The 19,045-nt window shown below is 43.9% G+C and overlaps 1 protein-coding gene across 1 annotated transcript; it reads right to left on the bottom strand.

The window, feature by feature from the left end:
* Positions 1 to 1,271: 1,271 nt before the first annotated feature.
* On the bottom strand, positions 1,272 to 7,226 carry PKDREJ (polycystin (PKD) family receptor for egg jelly). The gene has a single exon (XM_015427227.1). It carries the CDS (start codon positions 7,224 to 7,226, stop codon positions 1,272 to 1,274), a length of 5,955 nt encoding a protein of 1,984 aa, XP_015282713.1.
* Positions 7,227 to 19,045: the final 11,819 nt, after the last annotated feature.

Below are 19,045 nucleotides of genomic sequence, written 5' to 3'. Positions count from 1 at the left end.
GGGATAGTTGGGAAACATCTGGAGCCGGAATCTTTCTACATCTATCCCATATTTCCACTGACGCTGATAGAAATTCATTTTCCTGAATCTTATCTGATCTATGATGGGGTGCACTTCAAAAAATTTCCTCAGTGGTAACCAGGGAGAGGTTACCCCCCCCCCCAGAGCTCAATTGCACACTGCAGGGAAGGCACAAATCCTCCCCAGCAGACAGGACATGTGATGAGCTATGTCTTTTTAGCAGCGCACACCCGGGGAGAAAGGGGTTAAAGTCTTGGGTGGGGGGATCCAGGTTGGGAAATTCCTATTCTAGGCCCACCTGCCTGCAGAGGAGAGGAGGAGGCAGAGTGGGGCAGGTGTCAGTGGGGTGAGCAGGGCTTCCACTTCACCTCCCCTACCCACCTCTGCAACAGAGGGGACAGCAAGTGAGCTGGCTCCTGTTCCTTCTCCTTTGCTCACAGACTTTGAGGAGGGGCAGCAGTGGTGGAGCTGGCACCCCTTGCCCACCTGCCCAGCAGCAGTTTGGCTGGCTCCTCCGGCTTACATTTGCTCAGTCAACATAGTTCTGTTTTGGGGAGATGTAGCCCCCCACTTGATTTAAGGGGGGGGTCAGTTTTTTTCTGTAAACTTGAGGGATCTCCCATGTCTGCAGAACACCTCCTCTCTCAACTTGACCCCTGACTATCAATTTGCATGGAGGTCAGGTTCGGCATTAGATACAGGGTGTCGTTAATGACAAAACCGCAAAACAACCTCATAAAATTTGCAGTGTATTTTTACTTCCTGTTAGGTTTCTTCCTTGTCCATCTGACAATAAAACAAATCACACACATACACCATTGAATAACTATCGCTGTATCTTAAGACAGGGTTGGATAAGAAGCGTGTTGTGTGTTCAGGTAACCAAAATCCCTTTGCAAGAAAAGAGACATGCACAACGGGCTTGTTCCCCAGTTGTTTGCTGCACATTTATAATACCCTTGTTTGCTTGATTTTCATTGTAGTCCACACTTTAAGAAAGATGAAAGAAGCTGGAGTTGATTATGATTCTTCATCCAGGTTGTCTATAGGAATGCTTGCTGTGAACTCAGTGTAATTATCCCTTGATTACATGGTACTAATTAACCAACTCATGTAAGTAATGAAAAACGGCTTCATTAGAATTGAGATTTGAGATTTAATCCCTAATTAAGGCAATCCCTTTGTTCTTTGTGGTTCCCATTTTTCTTTGTCTTCCAGTTCTGGCGATTGCATGTAAGGCTAGCAAAGAATCAAACAACAAGGTAAACCATTTTCCGGCCATTTATTTTCCTGGCTTTGAGTCCCAGGTGACGTGAGTTTCTCCTTTCAGAATGACCATAGAGGACTCGGATGAAAAGTTCTGCATCGCTTTCAGGTGGTGTCCTGCAGGTCACAATAAACCACATCCTGCGGATCTTGTGACACAGAAATTTGACCACTTCCGCTTCATCGGAAGGCTCTTCGTAGACCGGTTGCTTCATGTCCTCATAGGAGGACATGATCACCGCTTGAAATAAATTGATCAGCACGCAGATCATGACCATCATAAACGAAGACAGGAAGAGACTTCCGAGCACCCTATTGGATGAAAAGGCCGTGTCTTTAAAAGCTGAAACACAGTACGCGAATACCGTCTGAGCAGAATGAATCATAGTATGGTAGTTCCATTCATATTGGCCAAATACCAGGTAGCCAAAGGCCATGTAGACAAAAAAGTACACGGCCACCACCAGCGCCATGGAGCAGATTCCAGGGAGGGCGGCTAACATGGAGCGCTGAGCCAGGCGCACATCGTAAAAGAATCGAGAATATCGCAGAGTTTTCAAAATGATAAGAAAGATCAAAAAACCCAGGGTAACCCTTATTGTTTGATCGACGTGGGAAACTTTATGGAATGGAATGAATTCATTTGGATGATGTAAGTAAAGCTCTATTAAGCTAGAAGCCAGCTTAAATTTGAAGGAAAGGTACAAAAGGAAAAACAGACAGACTGTCTTTATCCCGAAGTTAATTAAGTTAGAAATATTTCTGACGTATTTTAGTCTCTGTTGCTCCACCATGCAAACTTCATCAATGATATAAAAGACCAGCATATAAGCAACAATAATGTACACCAACTTTTGTGTGTTGCTTAGCTTCTGGAAAACTGGGAGTCTGTATGAATGGATTGACAAGCTTGTGTTAACAGGGCCTAAGCCAGACATCTCAAAAACAACTGAGATACTGCAAAATAAATCTGCATCTGAATTAAAAGTTGTCAGCTCAACTATTAATGCCCAGGTATTTTCATCCAGCCACCTTCTCTGTTCTAAAAAAGCAATTCTTTTTGTAGAATTGGTCTGTCGTTCTTCTGGATAGAAATGAAAAGTATACCCTCCTGCTCCATAAGTATTCATTTCTCCATATGAAGCATATCTCCATTGATCAGTGACTGAATAGTAAGTGTAGCCTGAAAAATTGCTAAAAAGGTTGGAATCTGATCTATTGGCAAAATCTGTCCACAGCCCAAGGTGATCTTGTCGATCTTCTGGGTCTTGTCCATACTTGTGAAGGCAATGGCTGTTTCTAATCAGAAATCTATTTACCAAACTGCGTGAGTGAAAGCATTCCTTTGACGTGTTTTTTGCTCTTATTTGTCGCATCCTGGGCAACCCCAGGATTTTGGACCAGGACTTTGAAAGATAAGTTGGGTGGTCTATGTTGTGGATCAAGTGTAGAAAGACATTCTTCAGCCAAGTGTAAACGTGCTCTAACTTGCTTATATCATCGAGCCCCCGAGAGAATTTGGTATGAATATCTTGATTGTAGTAAAAACTAGTGCTGTTTTCTATCGAGCAGGCAATGTTTAAAATAAGAATTAGAAAGATGAAGTGACATATGACATCCTTTATGAAAACAAAAGCTTGCCTTTGAATCTTCTGCTTTTTCTTAAAAAGAGTGATTTCCTCCTCTTCCAAGGGATGGTATTGCTTGGTTCCTCGAAGTCTGACTAGGTTGTAATGTAACTCTCGCATCTCATCAGCATCCATCGTGATATTGTCTAGTTTAATCTCTAAGTAGGTCTCTCTGCTGGACCATGGGATGTCTTCACAGAATTTTGGATAGACAGTCCTCAGGGTTGGGAAAAAACCAACATTCAAGGTCTGAAGCAAAAACACACTCGCACAAAATGAGATGCTAGATGCCACAAGCCACTCAAAGGACGTTTCATAGTCATAGGACAGACCATAAAATATGATAAAAAATGATGATACTGTCAAAGTGGCCAAGACCAACACCCACAAAACATACATATACCACCAGGAAATTATTATTTGTGGGCTTTTATGAAGGATCATGATGAGACTATTTAGCGGTTTTGTCTGAGGATACGGACCTTTCTTCTCATTTCTACTATTCAAATTGTTGGTGGCATTGGCCTCACGAACCACGTCCTCTTCCGTTGCAATTCTGTTTGCATCCCCTTCAGAAATGGTACAGTTACTCGTTTTTTTTGCCACCTGCCCCCATCTTTTTCTGCTCCGCTGTTCCAGACTGCGTGAATCTGGAGCACTGGAAGGGTCCTTTTGGAAATGATAGCCTAGACATTTTGGAGCCATTTCTGCAACGCACCATTTCTGCAAACCCTCTTTCCAGTTCCTAAGATTTCTAGACATGGGAGCAGAATATTTTTTAGGCTGAGTATTAGATGGCTCCTGTGGCAAAGGCTCCCGCTGGGTGTACTTGAACAAAGCAGTTATAAACATCTGCAAAGGGAAGGAAATGAAGGCACTTTGAATTCCCGTCAGTAGAGACCTCAGATACCATGGCTGTTCAGAAACCACTAGTTCGTCCTTGTCAGCGTCGAAGAACATAATGTTAAAGAACAGGATGCACAACAGTATTGCTAAGCAAGAAGACAATCTATGAAGCCTGTTAAAAGAACCGATGTTGCTGTGAGCAAAAACAGAAAGCCATAAGTGGGTCTCTCCCAACTCATAGGTGAGATTTATCAAGAAGAAATCCACTTTGCTTAAAGGTGTGGTTGGATGAGTAACGACAAAGGACCTCTCTATTAGACCATCATCCTTATTGAGCGCAAACCATTTTTGGCACATGAACATCCAAGATTGTTTGGTAAGCACATTTTGCACTTTGATTCTGCTCAAGAACCAGTTAGGAGATGAACCTCTATTATTGTGCCAAGTGCGAAAGGAATAAATGTCTCCAAGGTCATTCTTACTACTCAGGAGAAAAGTGTTGACGGCTCCACGCGCAAGAGTTGGGTATTCAGGGTGTCTTAAGCAATGTATATCACTAGCACCCCGGTGGCCTATCAGCTGAATGAAAACGTCGGCTGTGGTTCCTGCTCCGAAGCGACTCCCCGTATGTACTGTGACGAAGTAGCATACTTGGTCGTAGGGATCATTGTCTGATAAGACTATGACACGATCCCTGCTTTCCATATCAGCCCTGTCTTTCCTTGTTGTCCAAAAAGCCAAGCAAATGTATATGACAAAAATGAAAAGTACTGTCACCGTCGTTACTGGATTGTTGTTGGTTTGTACCAACAAGACTTCCTTCATATCTACCGGATCAGGGTACACATTGATTTTGCCAGCCAAAAACCTTATGTTGTTTTTGGACGTTCTTCCTGGTTGAGGACTTGCTGTCCTTGGAGTCCTTTTTTTGGCTGTGCAGATGCAATGTAACTTCTCCCAGCTCGTCTGAGAGCCAAGGCTGCAGACATCTTTTTTCCATTGACCCTGGATTCCATCTAGGGATAAGCAGTCGGCAGTAAAAAGCCGGATACCAATGGCCTGAACGCTTGGGTCCCACTTGAATGGATCTGATTGTAAAACAATAGAGACGTTCCATTTTTCTGCACTGTTACCTTGGAAAATGGATCTGAGCAAAGAGCGGGAGAGACAAAATATATAAGGGGCTTGAGCTGCACAGTCATGGCCCTTAGACTTTGTTCCTCTCGTTACTGTGTTCTTGTTATGGGAAACACTGAAAGATGCAACAGGAGGATGGCTGGTATTGAGGTCTAGATAAACAAACATTTGGAAAGTAAACTTCAGTTCGGTCACAATCTGGATGAAAACGTCTTTGGAGTTCCTAGGTACTTCAAAACTAAAGCCTCCAGTCGTTTTGTGGCATCCTCTGCCGTGTCCAATCTTCAGCTCAAAGATGGCGGGGCCCTTGTCTTTTCTAGGCATGATCATTTCAGCTACTTCAGGTATGATCCCCACTGTGTCACCATTAGATCTGGTTCCTGTCATTTTGAATCCAGTCACCATTGTGCTCATATCTTCTGAAAGGGACAACCAGGAGAAGGGGTTTCTACGAAACTCAAAAAGAACAGTGGAGATTGCAGCATCTGATGGCAACTCATCATGACTCTCTGGCTTGATTTTAGAATAAAAGCAATTCTTACAGACTTCTCTGTTAGAGAAAGTACCAGAAACATCCCATTTTTCATCTTTCCTAATGGTGATGGTCCAATCACTGGTTTCTATAAGAGTTTCATTTTCTCCAGGAACTTTACCTTGTAAGACGAGTTCTGCTAAAATTTCAGCGGCAGAGAGAGTTTCTTCCACTCCATTTCTATGGACATTTCTGATGTCTAACAGAGAGGCTTTCAGGATATTAGACAGCCCTTCAAAAATACCGGTGCTGAGAACTTCTGTCTCCTTAGAGCCTATGTTTTTATCTCTGTACCTTTTCAATTCTTCACTCAGTTCTTTGAGCTTTCTGACTGCAAGGAGTTGTGATTTCCTATTTACTTCCGTGACTTCCTGAGTTATTTGAGAAATTCCTGAGACCATTTGGTTTAGTTCCATTACACCTTTTGCAGGGATTCCTGCAAACCTGTTCAGAAGGATTTCCCGTAGTTTAGTCTTAGAGGAGTGAAATCTTTTCAGCGCTTCAATGTTATTTAAAGCAGAAGCCACCATGTAGATGAAATATCCCGCATTAAAGTAATCCCCACTTTCAAGAAAATGTGTTATTGGAGCCTTTGGTCCACTGGAAAAATTATGTAATTCATTTAGAGTAACCTCTGTTTGCTTACCCTTGAATGGACCGTGTACCTTTGCCTGTAAGGTTAATTGGGAAAATGCTCCAAGGGCATCATATACCTCAATATAGATTGGCAAGGCATATTGCTTAGAGGGGATGCCAATGGGTAACAAAGATGGTGGAATTTTAGGCTGATAACCAGAATACACAATTGTCCCCAGGTTGCTGTTTTCTGTAGAAGACTTTCTGGTAATTGTTAGGGTGTGTGATGCTGCTCTGATTTTATATGTAAGAGGCAAATGTTTATCTTTAAACCCACTACAACGAACAACAAATTTTGTTAGAAATGCAATCCCTGTGGTAGGCTTAAGCAAGCACTTTCCAATCTGAGGTGGAGAATTTACAAAAAATAAATAGCTATAAACGGATGTCTGGTATCTCCAGATGCTTGCTTTTAGAGTAAGAATGTATGTCTCTTCTGTCATATTTACAAAACTCAGTGATTTTATACATATGTAAGGACTGGACCTTCCGGTTGTAGACTTGGCATCCCAATCAAAATTTACCTCAGTGAAATTTGCCATGAGAAGTGACCAGTGATAGAGTGGTTTGCTCAGTTTCTTACAGTTTGTGCACTTGCCAGAGAGACAAAATCTTTCAGTGGGAGTGACGGACCTGCCACAATTTTCAATGCATGTGATGTTCAGAGCTGGCACAGAGCTTGGCTGTACACGGACCGTTTGTTCTTCCCGAGCTATCCTGTCACCCTTTTGAACCACAAGGCAAAAATAATAAACAGAATTTTCTTGAAGTGCTTCAGGCGGCACTGTTTGAACTGCATCCAAGGATGTTGTCCATTTCAAGCCCTCCTGATCTGGGCGACATTTTCCCTTCAGACTTAGCGTCATAGATACATAGTCTGATTTTTGCTTGGTGCAGTACCAAGTAAACGTGAGTCTTTCAGAAGGAAAGGCAGGATCACCATCATAGGAAGAGGATCCATCTAGGGTCCATTGATCCGAAAATCCAACTGTCCGGAAATTGCCTCCAGTAATGACGGCCACAAGACTACCAGACCCAATCTGGACAAACACAGAATCAGAGCCTTCTACACTCTCCAAAGTATCCACTGTGATTAATTTCACTGTAAAATTAAAGAGATACAAGCCATCATCTAAAGTAGAACCAGGAACTTCTAACATGACGAGATCTAGCCTTCCAAAGCCAGGTGGATAAAAAGGTTTTGACCAATCAGGAGTAGTCTTCATGTCTGAGACCTTGTAGATTTTCCAGATGTTGTGTCTTTGTTTAGGACTTGGACAGTTCATCTGTATGTCAGCAGACAGAGTAAATGAGGTCCCTTTACTGTACTTTAAGACACGGTTAGAAATATCAGGTTTCCATATATTCACTTTCTTGATAAAACAATTTTTTTGAAGGCAAGCAACCAGGGAGTTGCTTTCCTTTGAAGCATAAGTGTTGATCGTAGCTTTCAAAACAGCCCATATCAATCGGCTTCTGGTACAGTTCACTTGGGCTACAAAGCCTGTGTACAAGACAGGATTGAAAGGTAAAACAGAGTGAGGAATAAAATGGGTAGCATTTTCTACACGATCCCTGTATGTGTAAGTGTTGTTCTGTATGAGAAACTCATCTCTTGAATCAAACAACTGCAACTTGAAGGTCCACTCATTCTGCAGCAGCGGATGCTGGATGGGAACGAACCACACAATATAGATCACACTTTGTAAAAAAGAAGGACCGCTGTTGAAAACATGAACTTCTATATTTTTCTCGGGGAAAGACTTCTGTGAAAGGACTCCCTTTCGGTTAAGGTACAGATGTACGTTGAACTTGTACCATTGCAGTTGGAGAAACTCAATGGTAAATAGGTAGGAGATGCTTTGTTGCTGGTAGAAAAAGTAGTGTATGCTGGACAGGTCACCAGGAGCACTTCCTTCTTGGGTGGCATAGTACAGGTCCTGGGCAGGGCTAAAAAGGTAACTGCCCGTCTTGATTTTGCGTATGTTGAGAGTGAAGTGAGATGGTGGCTCACTCTTAGATGTTAGACTTAAGGTGGCACCAGAGTACCTGAGTTCCCCTCTCAGCTCGCCAGTACCCCCTTCTCCAGTGCAAAAGTATATGCCAGCCACTACCTTCTTCCTGGAATGCTCTGGAATACGGCCAACAGAGTAATTGTTCTGCAGAGCGTATGGATTGTAGGAGGTAAACCAGAACCCCCCGCTCTCAACATCCAAGAGCCTATAGGCCATTGTTCTGGGGCTTACAAGTAAGAGGCTCCAGGACAGGCTGATGGTGCTATGAGTGATATGGAGCCATTTGGAATTGGCACTGAGAATGTGTACCAGAATGGGTTCCACTGGAAAGTCCGGGCTAAAGCTGGCTTGAGGCCTATGCTTAGTGCGGAGGGAAGCGACATGTAGTCCTTGGTGGGTATAATGCACAGTCAGGTGGTAGCTGAAATAGGAGGTGCACATGCGGTACAAGTCACCACTATGGTAGTGTGGAGAATCCAGGCGGGCAGCGGGGAGGAGCAAAGCCACAGGTTCATCTCCTTGACTGCTGTAGCGGGAGGGCTGTCTTGAACTGTTGAGTTGGGCACACCAGCCCAGCTGGACCGGTTGTTGTTCTTGGGTAGGACGTGTGGGTGTCCAAAGCAGGAGCAGCTGGAGATCCTGGCCAAACACTTCAATGCTCAGGCTGCGGTGAAGGCACGAGGGCAGTCTGCAGGAGAGCGATACACACCGTACAGGGATGCGGCTGGAGTCCCAAGGCAAATGTAAGGCTCTTCTTTCTAGGCTGGAGCCCGGCAACCACGAACGTGGCCAGAGAATCATGCTGTGCACCCAGGCTGACCCCCAGTACCAGCTACAATGAGGAGAAGATGACAAATCTGTCTCTCCCCTCCTAATTCTTGAAACAAACCCAGCGTCTCTCCAGTAGTACAGCTTGGTGTCTCCATCCCACAGACATGAAGTCCAAAGAGTGTAATTTTGCTGCCGAGAGAAACGCGTTTGTTGGTCTGAGCAGGTGACCAGCAGTGGTGGTGGCAGTAAATGAGGGGCCACGGCTGCTGGATACTGGAAGCAGCCCCAGTACCAGAAGAGGATCAGGGGGTACAACATGTGGTGCATTTTAGGGTGATGCAAAAAGCTGGAATCAGGAGCAGTCCCTGGCTCTCAGCATCCCCAACTGCCATAGATGAAACATTTACATGGATTCTAGAATGCCATGCGTTGCTGGGAAACCAGGGTCCCTACTTCCCTGCCCCTCTCAAAAAGCCATGTCTCCCATCCTTTGCCCTCTTTGTAGCCCTCATAAAATATTCCATTTCATCTCGCCTTCATCTGAAGAAGCCATGTCCTTATTTGTTTACGTACACGTTTTATTACAAGTATGTGTGTGGTCGTGCACACTCACACAAACACGCTTTGGAGGACACCGCCAAGAAAATCCCACCTCCTTTTGAAATATTGTGCAGGGCTCTTTTTGTAGCAGGAACTCCCCTGCACATTAGGCGACACACCCCTAAGGTAGCCAATCCTCCAAGAGCTTACAGAGCTCTTCTTACAGGGGCTACTGTAAGCTCTTGGAGGATTGGCTACCTTAGGGGTGTGTCGCCTAATATGCAAAGGAGTTCCTGCTACAAAAGGAGCCCTGACTAGCCAGTAGGAATGGAAATGGATAAATGTTTGCGGCTGCGTTATACCAAGTTAGACTGTTAGTCCATTGACTGGTGGTGTCTCTCCAAGGTTTCAGGGATTCGAGCCATAGTACCCAAGGTCCTGTGTCAACTGAATCTGAGACCTTCTCCGTACAAAGCATGGGTTCTCCCACTGAACTGTGACTTGTCCCCAAATGCAATTGAAAGGGTTGCGCTCTATGCCTTGGGAGTTGCTTGTAAACAACACTTTTTAAAGCATGACACATACAAGACCATTTTTAATATAATTTGATTTTTGTAATATACAAATGTATGCTGACTGCAGTATTAAGTGTGGGTGGGTCACTGTTATGTAGGGAGGGGTTTTTTGGCATCTAATGATCTAGGGAGCTCACCAATGCAGCCTCTTACAGCCAGGACTGGGGGGGGGGCAGGGCTCACTTGGCACTGAGTGGCACCTGCTGAATCCTGAACTGCTGCATGGCATGTGGGGTTTGACATCTCACAACACAGGGCTGTGTGAAATGAAAGGCCAGAACATGGCAGCATTTGCCAAGATTTGAGCCCCTGCCACATGGGCAGACTACATAGGCAGCCCATTAGATAATGCCCTGCTGCCTTGGAGGGGTGAGATGTGCTCAAGATCCCCAAGGCCTCTGGAGTGGAGAGAAGGTTTATGCTCACCCTATTCCTTCTCCTCATGTTGGGATGCTCCCAGTGTTCCCACTCTTGTTCTCTCTCACTCTCAGCTGCTTCGGTGAGGACCTCCTGTTGATCCCCGGGCTGTGAGGGTTTAAAGATGCCTTCACAGCCCTTGCAGTTCCCACCTTCCCTCCCTCGGCCTGTTGGCCTCTCAAGGTCTCCCCGCCACTCCCCCTGGAGTTCCACCACAGAAGCCCCTCTTGCCAAGGCAACCATGCCTCAGAGGGCCACCATCTTGCCCAGGGGTAGTGTTGCCGGGGTGTGTGTGGAAGAGCCAAGGTTGGCCTGGTTGGGCCACAGGGGGCTTGAAGGGGGGGGGGAGCCAAGGCCGGCCTGGCTGGGCCGCAGGGGCCTTGAACGGGGGGGGAGAGCCAAGGCCGGCCTGGCTGGGCCGCAGGAGGCTTGACCGGGGGGGGGGATGGGAGAGCCCCAGGTGGCCTGGCTGTGTGTGTGAGACTTTACTTCCACTTCTGTACCTTTCTATGCATTCATTACGCATCACATCTTTCTAGAGCTCGTTTTATTGCTTCTACAATGGGCTTTACTGCTAGTACTTCAATAAGGCTGTTATAATCAGGTCCACAGGGATGGAAAGCAAGGCACTTTGAATTCTGATTTTTATGGATGTCACACAACTCAGATATACTGAAATGCTACCTTTATTCTTCTCAGTACTGAAGAATATGCTGTTAAACAACACAGAACTCAGTAATATTGCTGAGCAACAGGACATCTTCTTTAGTCTGTTGAAAGAACCGTCAATTTCATGAGTAAAAACAGAGAGCCACAGTTGGCCACTGAACAAGTCATTGGTCAAACTTTATGTCTAAGGGTCCATTTGGATCAGAAATGACAAATTACCTTTCTGTCCCACAGTCACCTCTGCCAAGGGCTGGCCGTTTTCTACACGTAAACAGAACTTCTCTCCCCCCCCCCCCAGTTTTAAACACTTTAAAGTGGGGGTGGTGTCCCTGTTGCAGCCATGAGGGCGCCATCAAATCTAGTTTGGCCTTAACACTCAACAGGACACACAGAAAAAATTGTTCACTATAGTTTAAGAGCGCATAAAGAATCAGGAGTCATATGAATAGCAGAAGTAGAAATAGTTGTGAAGTGGAACAGACGGCAACTGAACATGACAGCATATTCAGACAAATTCCATGGAAATACAGAATTTATTCATTTTTTTAGCAGTGTTCTTCTTAAGTGGAAAGAGAAATCATTTTCCTGCCTTCCACTTTTGTGCTCTTGGTTTTCCAAATATTATACTGTTCAGAAGGTCACTGTTCCTTGTGGATGGTGTCTGATGAGTGATGAAAAACCATAGACTTTGGATTTTATAGACTACAAAATCTACTGCTGCTGCTTCATCAGAATGCTGTTCATAGGTAGGCTTTTTCATGGATGTGTAGGTAAAGATAATTACAGCACGCCATAAACTGATGAGAACACAAGTAACTGTAAACATGAATAAGACTCGGAATGAGATCCCCAGGAATGTATTGGATGGAAACTGAATGTCTTGAAGTGATGCCACATGAATACAATATGAAACAACGGTCTGGGTAGCATGAATCACAGAATTATAACTCCATTCGTATTCGCACAATAATAGGTATCCAAATGATATGTGTACCAAAAAGACCAGACCAGTAAGCATGGTCAAGGAAACGAACACTGGGAGAGCGGCTGCTATGGTGGCTGCTGCTAGACGCACATCATACATGAATCTGAAATAGCGATAAGGTTTTAAAAGCAGAAGAAAGGTCAAAAATCCGGCAACCATCCCATAGAGCTGATCAATTTGAGAAACCACATGAAAAGGAACGAATTTTTCTGGATTAAGAAGGTAAAAGTCTATTAAGTTATAAGCCAGTTTGAATTTGAGTGCAATTAACACTATGAAAAGTATACAGCTGATCTTCATGGCAAGATTGATTAAGTTAGTTGTTCTTTTCAGGTAGCCCATCCTTTCCTGATGTAACATATGAAATTCATCAGCAAGGTAAAAGACCAGAATGAATGTCATAACTCCATATGCTGCTATCTGGGACTTGGTTTGAAGATGCAAAGTAGACAGTTTATAAGTACGAACTGACAAGCTGGCATCCACAACTCCAATACCAGAAGTCTCAAACATGACTGTGATGCTGCAGTACTGATCTATGTCCGGATTGAAAATGGTCAGCTCAAAGATCACTACCCAGGTCTTCTCATCTAGCCAGTAGTTTCTTTGAATATCATCCAGCCTCAGTGTTGTATTGGGTCGCTGCTCTCCAGGGAAAAAATAAAAGCTGTACCCCCCTGGCCCATATGTGTTCAAAACACCATAAGATTTATATTTCCACTTATCAACGTCTGGCTCATAGGTAAACCCTTGAATACTGCTGGAATGTTTGGAAGTGGATTTAGGCATGGGGTTTGTCCATGATCCAATATAATCAGCTTCATCTTCTGGATCAGTTCCATATTTATGATGGCAATGGCTTTCATTACGCAGAAAACTATTTACAAAGCTGTGTAAATGGAAACATTTTTTTTCAGTATTTGTGGCTCTTATTTGCCTCATTCTGGGCAAACCAAAGATTTTAGCTGAAGTGTCTGAAAGATAGGTTGGTTGATAATCATTGTGTATCAGTGGCACAAAGACATTGCGTGTCCATCTGTACACATCCTCCAGTTTATTTACTAGGGATAGATTGGCAGAGAATTTATTATAAATAACTTGATTGTAATAAAAGCTAGTAGTGGTATCTGTTGAGTAAGCGATGCTTAAAACACAGGATGAGAAGATTACATGAGCAATAATATCCCTTATAAAAACAAAGGCTAGGTTTTGGGCCTTTGTTCTCTCCCTCATAATGATGATTTTATCCTCTTCTAAAGGTTCGTATTCCCAGGACCCTCTAAGTTGTACAAGTTCATGGTGCAGCGTCCTCATGTCTTTACCATCTACAATTGCTTTCTCCAGCTTCATCTTCTCATATTTTTCTGTGTTTATCCAGGAGATATTTTTACAGTGTTTTGTAAATACAGTGCTAATAGCTGAGATAAGAACCATCTTCAAAGTTTGAAGCAAAAAGACACTCTCAAAAAACGATGTCATGGATGCTATAAACCACTCCAATGATGTTGTGTAACCATAGGTCAAACCATATAATATGATTAAAAAAGATGCCATTGTAGATATTAAAAAGACCAATGTCCAAGAGACATATCTGCACCACCATGGAAACTGTGGTCTCTTAATAAAGCGCAACACTCGGTGCATGAACTTCCTTAGTGTCTTCGTGTCTGTGTCCTTCTCCACTGAAGAATTGTTGCTATAATTAGTGTTTGGTGGTGACGGACATCGGACATTCCAGTTTACGAGAGAGCTTGCAGACATAAAAAGGAAACATCTCTTTTGCTCATACTCATCTGTCTGGAGATCCAAAGGCTTTTCTTGTGAATATCTAAATAAAGTTATGATTGTCAGGTGCACAGGAATAGAAAAGAAAGCACTCACAAACCCAATATACATAGATTTCATATAACGTAGCTGTATCGAAATAACCTGTTGGTCCTGTTCACCACTGAAGAACATGATGTTAAATAATAGGCTGGAGAGCATGATTGCCAAGCAACAAGATATTCTCTCAACTCTGTTGAAAGGACCAGTGACAACGTGAGAAAAGAGAGAGAGCCACACATGGCTGTCTTCCAAGTCTTTGGCAAGTTTTATCAAGAAGTAATCCATCTTTTTTAAAGGTATGGCTTTGTCAGTAACAGGAAACGATCTTTCTATTTTGCAGTCCTTACCGAGACCAAACCAGCTTCGACATAAAAACAGCCAGGACTCTTTCGTTTGTACATTTTGTACTTTAACTCGGCTTAAGTACCAGTTAGGGGAAGCACCACCATTATTGTGCCAGACATGAAGAGAGGAAATGTCTCCTAAATCTGTCTTGGTGGTTAAGAGAAAGGTGTCAACAGCTGCACGAAAGAGGATTGGGAAAGTTGGGTGTTCTAAGCGATGGACATCACTGACAGCGTTTTGGCCTGTCAGTTCGATAAAGACATCCGCTGTGGTTCCAGATCCCAGCCGACTTCCTGTGTATACAGTGACCAGGTAGCAAACTCTGTGAAAAGGGTCATTATCTGGCAAAACAAGGATTTTGTCTTTTCTTTTCATATCGACTTTATCTTTGATTGTGGCCCAGATAATCAGAAAGATGTAGATTGCAAAAATGAAAAACACTGTAAATAGTGTCACTGGAGTTGTGTCAAATTCTGCTAAAAGGACCTTGTTTATATCCAAAGGATTGGGATAAAGCTGAAATGTACCACTCAGAAATCTGGTACCCAATCTGGAGGTCCCTGTCGACCTGGACCTTTTTGTTCTTATGACACTGTCTTTTAATTTGCAAATACAATGTATCTTGGACCAGCTGGTCTGAGACCCAAGATTGCATGTTCCTTCTCTCCACTGGTTCTGAACCCCATCTAAATCTAGACACTCCGCTGCAAAAACAGCAATGCGAACAATCTTTGTGGTTTGGGCTCTCACAATAGGATGGGATTGTAAGACAACCGAGATGTTCCATTTGTCTGCTGAGCTGCCTTCCACTAAAGTCCGAAGCAACGACTGAGGAAGACAAAGGATATATGGAGCCTTAATTGCACAGTTACTAATATTAGAATGCTTTCCACTGAGTACTGGAGGTTTGTCAGAGGAAGCAATATAAGAAATTATTGGAGGATGGCTGACATTGAGCCCAAGGTAGAGAGAGACATTGAAAGTAACCGTTAGGTTACTCACAATCTGGATAAATACGTCTTTGGAGATTCTCTTCACTTCAAAACTAAAGCCTCCTGTTGTCTTATGGTGATTTTTAGCTGGCCCTACAGTTAGGCCAAAGGTGGTGGAATCCTTGTGTTGTATGTCTATCATCACTTCTGCAATCTCAGGTGTGATCCCTACGATGTCACCATTTTCTTTCGCGGCGGTCATCCTAAACCCAGTCACTATTGTGTGACTAACTACTGTGTCCAAAAGCCAAGGGAAGGGATTCTCAACAAATTCATACAAAACTGTGGAAACCACAGCATCTGCCGGTAAGTCAGTGTCATTTTCCTTCTTCAGTTTGGGATAGAAGCAGTTCTTACAGTTTCTTTCTTTAAAAGTGTGAGAAACATCCTGCTTCTCATCTTTCCGTAGATGAATGGCCCAGTATTTAGTTTCTAGATTAGTTTCGTACTCTCCAGGTACTTTGTCCTGTAATACTAAGTTTGCTAGTATCTCTGTCACAGCAATGGTTTCCTTAACTGAATTTACATTGACGTGCCTACTTTTTAATAGAGCAGCTGCCAACACATTTGACAGCCCAGTAAATATACCATGGACAAGGATTTCTGTTTCCTTAGAACCCAGGTCTTGGGTTTTGTGCCTTTGTAGAGCTTCGCTGGCTTCTTTTAGTTTTCTCACTGCGAGAAGCTGTGATTTCCCATTTACTTCTGTGACATCCTGTGTTATTTGACAGATACTGGCAATCACTTGCCTTATTACCTCAACCTCAGTCATTGGAATCCTTGCAGACACATTAAGGAAAGCTTCCCGCAAATCAGTTTTAGAGCCATGAATGGCTGGTGATGCCTCAATATTGTTTAATACTGAGGCCGCCATATATGTATAATAACCTATATTAAAGTAATCCTTTGCTTCGAAGAAGATTGCCGTGGGGCCACTGATTAAATTGTGTAGTTCATTGAGAACACCATCAGTTGGCTTATTCTTTCTCGGATCATGCACCGTGGCTTGCAAACTTTCTTGAGAATATGCTCCAAGGGCATCATACACTTGAACACACACTATCAAGGCATAATTTTTAGATGGTGCACCAAGGGGAAGAAAAGATGGAAGAATTTTATGCTGATGACCTACATATACTACTGTTCCAAGTGAAGTATTCTCTAGAAATGACGTTTTACCTATTTTCGTTTCGTCAGAATGCGCCGTGATTTTATATGTAAGAGGTCCATGTTCATCTTCAAATCCACTACACTGGACAACAAATGTCGTAAGGAATGCTGTGCCTACCCTTGGATAAATGCTACACTTCCCAATCCGTGGTGGAGCATTAATAGAAAATGAATATTTGTAAGTAGCTTCTTGGCTTCCTTGCGTGCTTGCTGTGAGGCTAAGAGTGTAAGATTTGTGTGGCAAAGTGTTGAAAGCCAAAGGATTGATGCTTAGGTAGGGATTTGACCTCCCAGTGGAAGTTTTGGCATCCCAGTCAAAGGGTATTTTCTTGGAGCTTGATGAAAGAAGAGACCAGTGGTAGATGACCGGTTTACCTTTACAGTTTAAACATTTCCCATAAAGAATTAGTCTTTTAGCTGGTATAATGTTTCTTCCACAGTTTTGAATACAGGTGAAATTCAGCACAGGAAGAGAGCCAGGCAGTACCTGAACTGTCTGATAAGCATCTGCTGTTTTTCTGTCTTTAGTAATTCTCAGAACAAAATAATACGTATTATTTGGTTGAAATGTTTCTTGTTGTACTGTTTGGACTGGATTGTGGGAATCCGTCCATTTCAAAGTCTCTTGATCTGGACGGCATCTTCCACGTGGGCTCAGCTTCCGCTCTAAAAAATCTGATTCTCGTTTGGAGCACAACCAGTTAAGCAAGAGTCCTTCCTGGGGGTTGTCTGAATCCGGGTCAGAAGAAGCGGATGCATCCAAAGTCCAACGATCAGAAACACCTACTGTCCTGAAAGAGCCTCCGGCTATGACTGCTAGCAGATCGCTTTCTACAATATCTATGGTAACTGAATCAGACTCTCTGATGGTTATATTATATTCTGGTAGGTATACTGTCATGGTCATTCTGAGACGATATAAGCCGGGCTTTAATAGCTTTCCGGGCATGTGAAATGTGACTCCGCCTGTCCTTATCCTGCTAGTTGCTCCTGATGGGACTGAATTATGAACACCGGAGATTTCCCAGATTATATCTACATGTGAACGTGTCCTACACAGTGCCTTTGCAGTTGCTCTCAAGGTAATTGCTGACTGTCTTGAGTAGCTTGTGACTGGGTTAGAAGGATCGGGTTTCTGGATTACGGCAGTCACTTCATGACAGAAACTCTTTTGACAAGGCACCTCTGGTTTTAAGACCTTTGATGCGTAAGTGTGGACTGTGGCTTTCAAAACAGCTCGAGCAAGTCCAGTCCTTCTGCAGTTCACTTCTGCCACAAAGCCTGTGTAGAGTGCAGTTCTGAAAGGTAAAAGAGACTGGGGAAGAAAACGGGCAGCGTTTCTGACACGATCCTTGTAAGAATAAGTATTGTTCCAAACCAGATGGTTGTTCTTTGAATCAAAAAGTTGCAAGTTGAAGGCCCACTCACACTGCAACAGAGGATGCTGTACAGGAATAAACCACACAATATAGACCAAGTTTTTATCAGGCGAATGATCACTGAAAACATGAACTTCTATACCTTTTTCTCCTAGAGACCCGAATAGAATCCCTCTGCGGTTCAAATACACGTGCATGTTGAACCGATACCATCGCCGCTGGAGAAATTTAAGGATGATGAGGTAAGAGATGCTCTCCTGCTGGTAAAAGATGTAGTGGGAGCTGGCGTTGTCACCAGCGGCATTGACAGCACTGCTTTTTTGAGTGGAATAGAAGAGGCCCTGTTTATGGCTAAAAATGTAAATGCCGGTCCTTATCTTCCACGGGTTGAGGGTGAGATGAGCTGGAGACGTTCTGCTTGCTGTGAAAAGTAGGGTGTCTCTCCCAAAATTGAGTTTGCCTCTCAGTTCTCCAGATATCCTTTTGTTGGTATGGAAGTAGATGCTGGATATGACTTTCTCCCCGGAATGTTGTGGTTTGGGTGCAGCACAGAAATTACGTTCTAGAGCAAATGGGTTATAACTGCATGAGTGGTCCCAGTCCCCCCGACCCTGCTCCTCCGCCAACATGAAAGCTGTTATTCTGGAGCTGAGAGGTTGGAGGGTCCAGGAAAGGCTGAGTGTCCTCTGGGGGAAGCCCAGCAGTTTGGAAGAGGCAGTGAAGACATGAAGCAGGGCAGGCTGCACTTGCAACTCTAGGCTACGACTCGACTGAGGCCCGTTTTCAATGTGGAGTGACACAGTGTAGAATCCACGCACTGGGTACCTCACTGTCGTGTGGTAGCTATAATAGGATTCACACACTTGGTGCAATTCTGCATGGGGGTAAACAGTGGCTGCAGTTGGTTCGCTGTGCTGGTTGCTGGGAATAAGCTGGCCTTCAGGACTTCCCCCCTGACTCCTGAAGCGGTAGATCCAGGTAGATCTCTTAAGGCGTGCACACCAACCCAACTCCACTGGCTGCCATTCACGGACGGGAAGCTGGCGTGGCCGAAGCAGGAAGAGACGGACATCCTGCCCAGTCACTTCAATGCTCAGGTTGTGGTGGAGGCACGTGGGCCCATAGCACACAGATGACACACACTGCACGGTGATACGTGTGAAGACCCAAGGTGGATAGGAAGCTCTGCTGACCAAGCCTGCGCCCACCACCAGTCGTCCTGACCAGTTATTTGTATGGTGAACCAAGATGGAGTCTCGGTACCAGCGGCAGTGAGGAGGGGGCTGCTGTTCAC

The sequence above is a fragment of the Gekko japonicus genome, unplaced genomic scaffold (assembly GCF_001447785.1).
Source record: "Gekko japonicus isolate JY-2015 unplaced genomic scaffold, Gekko_japonicus_V1.1 scaffold1221, whole genome shotgun sequence".
NCBI lineage: Eukaryota > Metazoa > Chordata > Lepidosauria > Squamata > Gekkonidae > Gekko > Gekko japonicus.
This window is presented reverse-complemented; position numbering and strand designations above follow the sequence as displayed.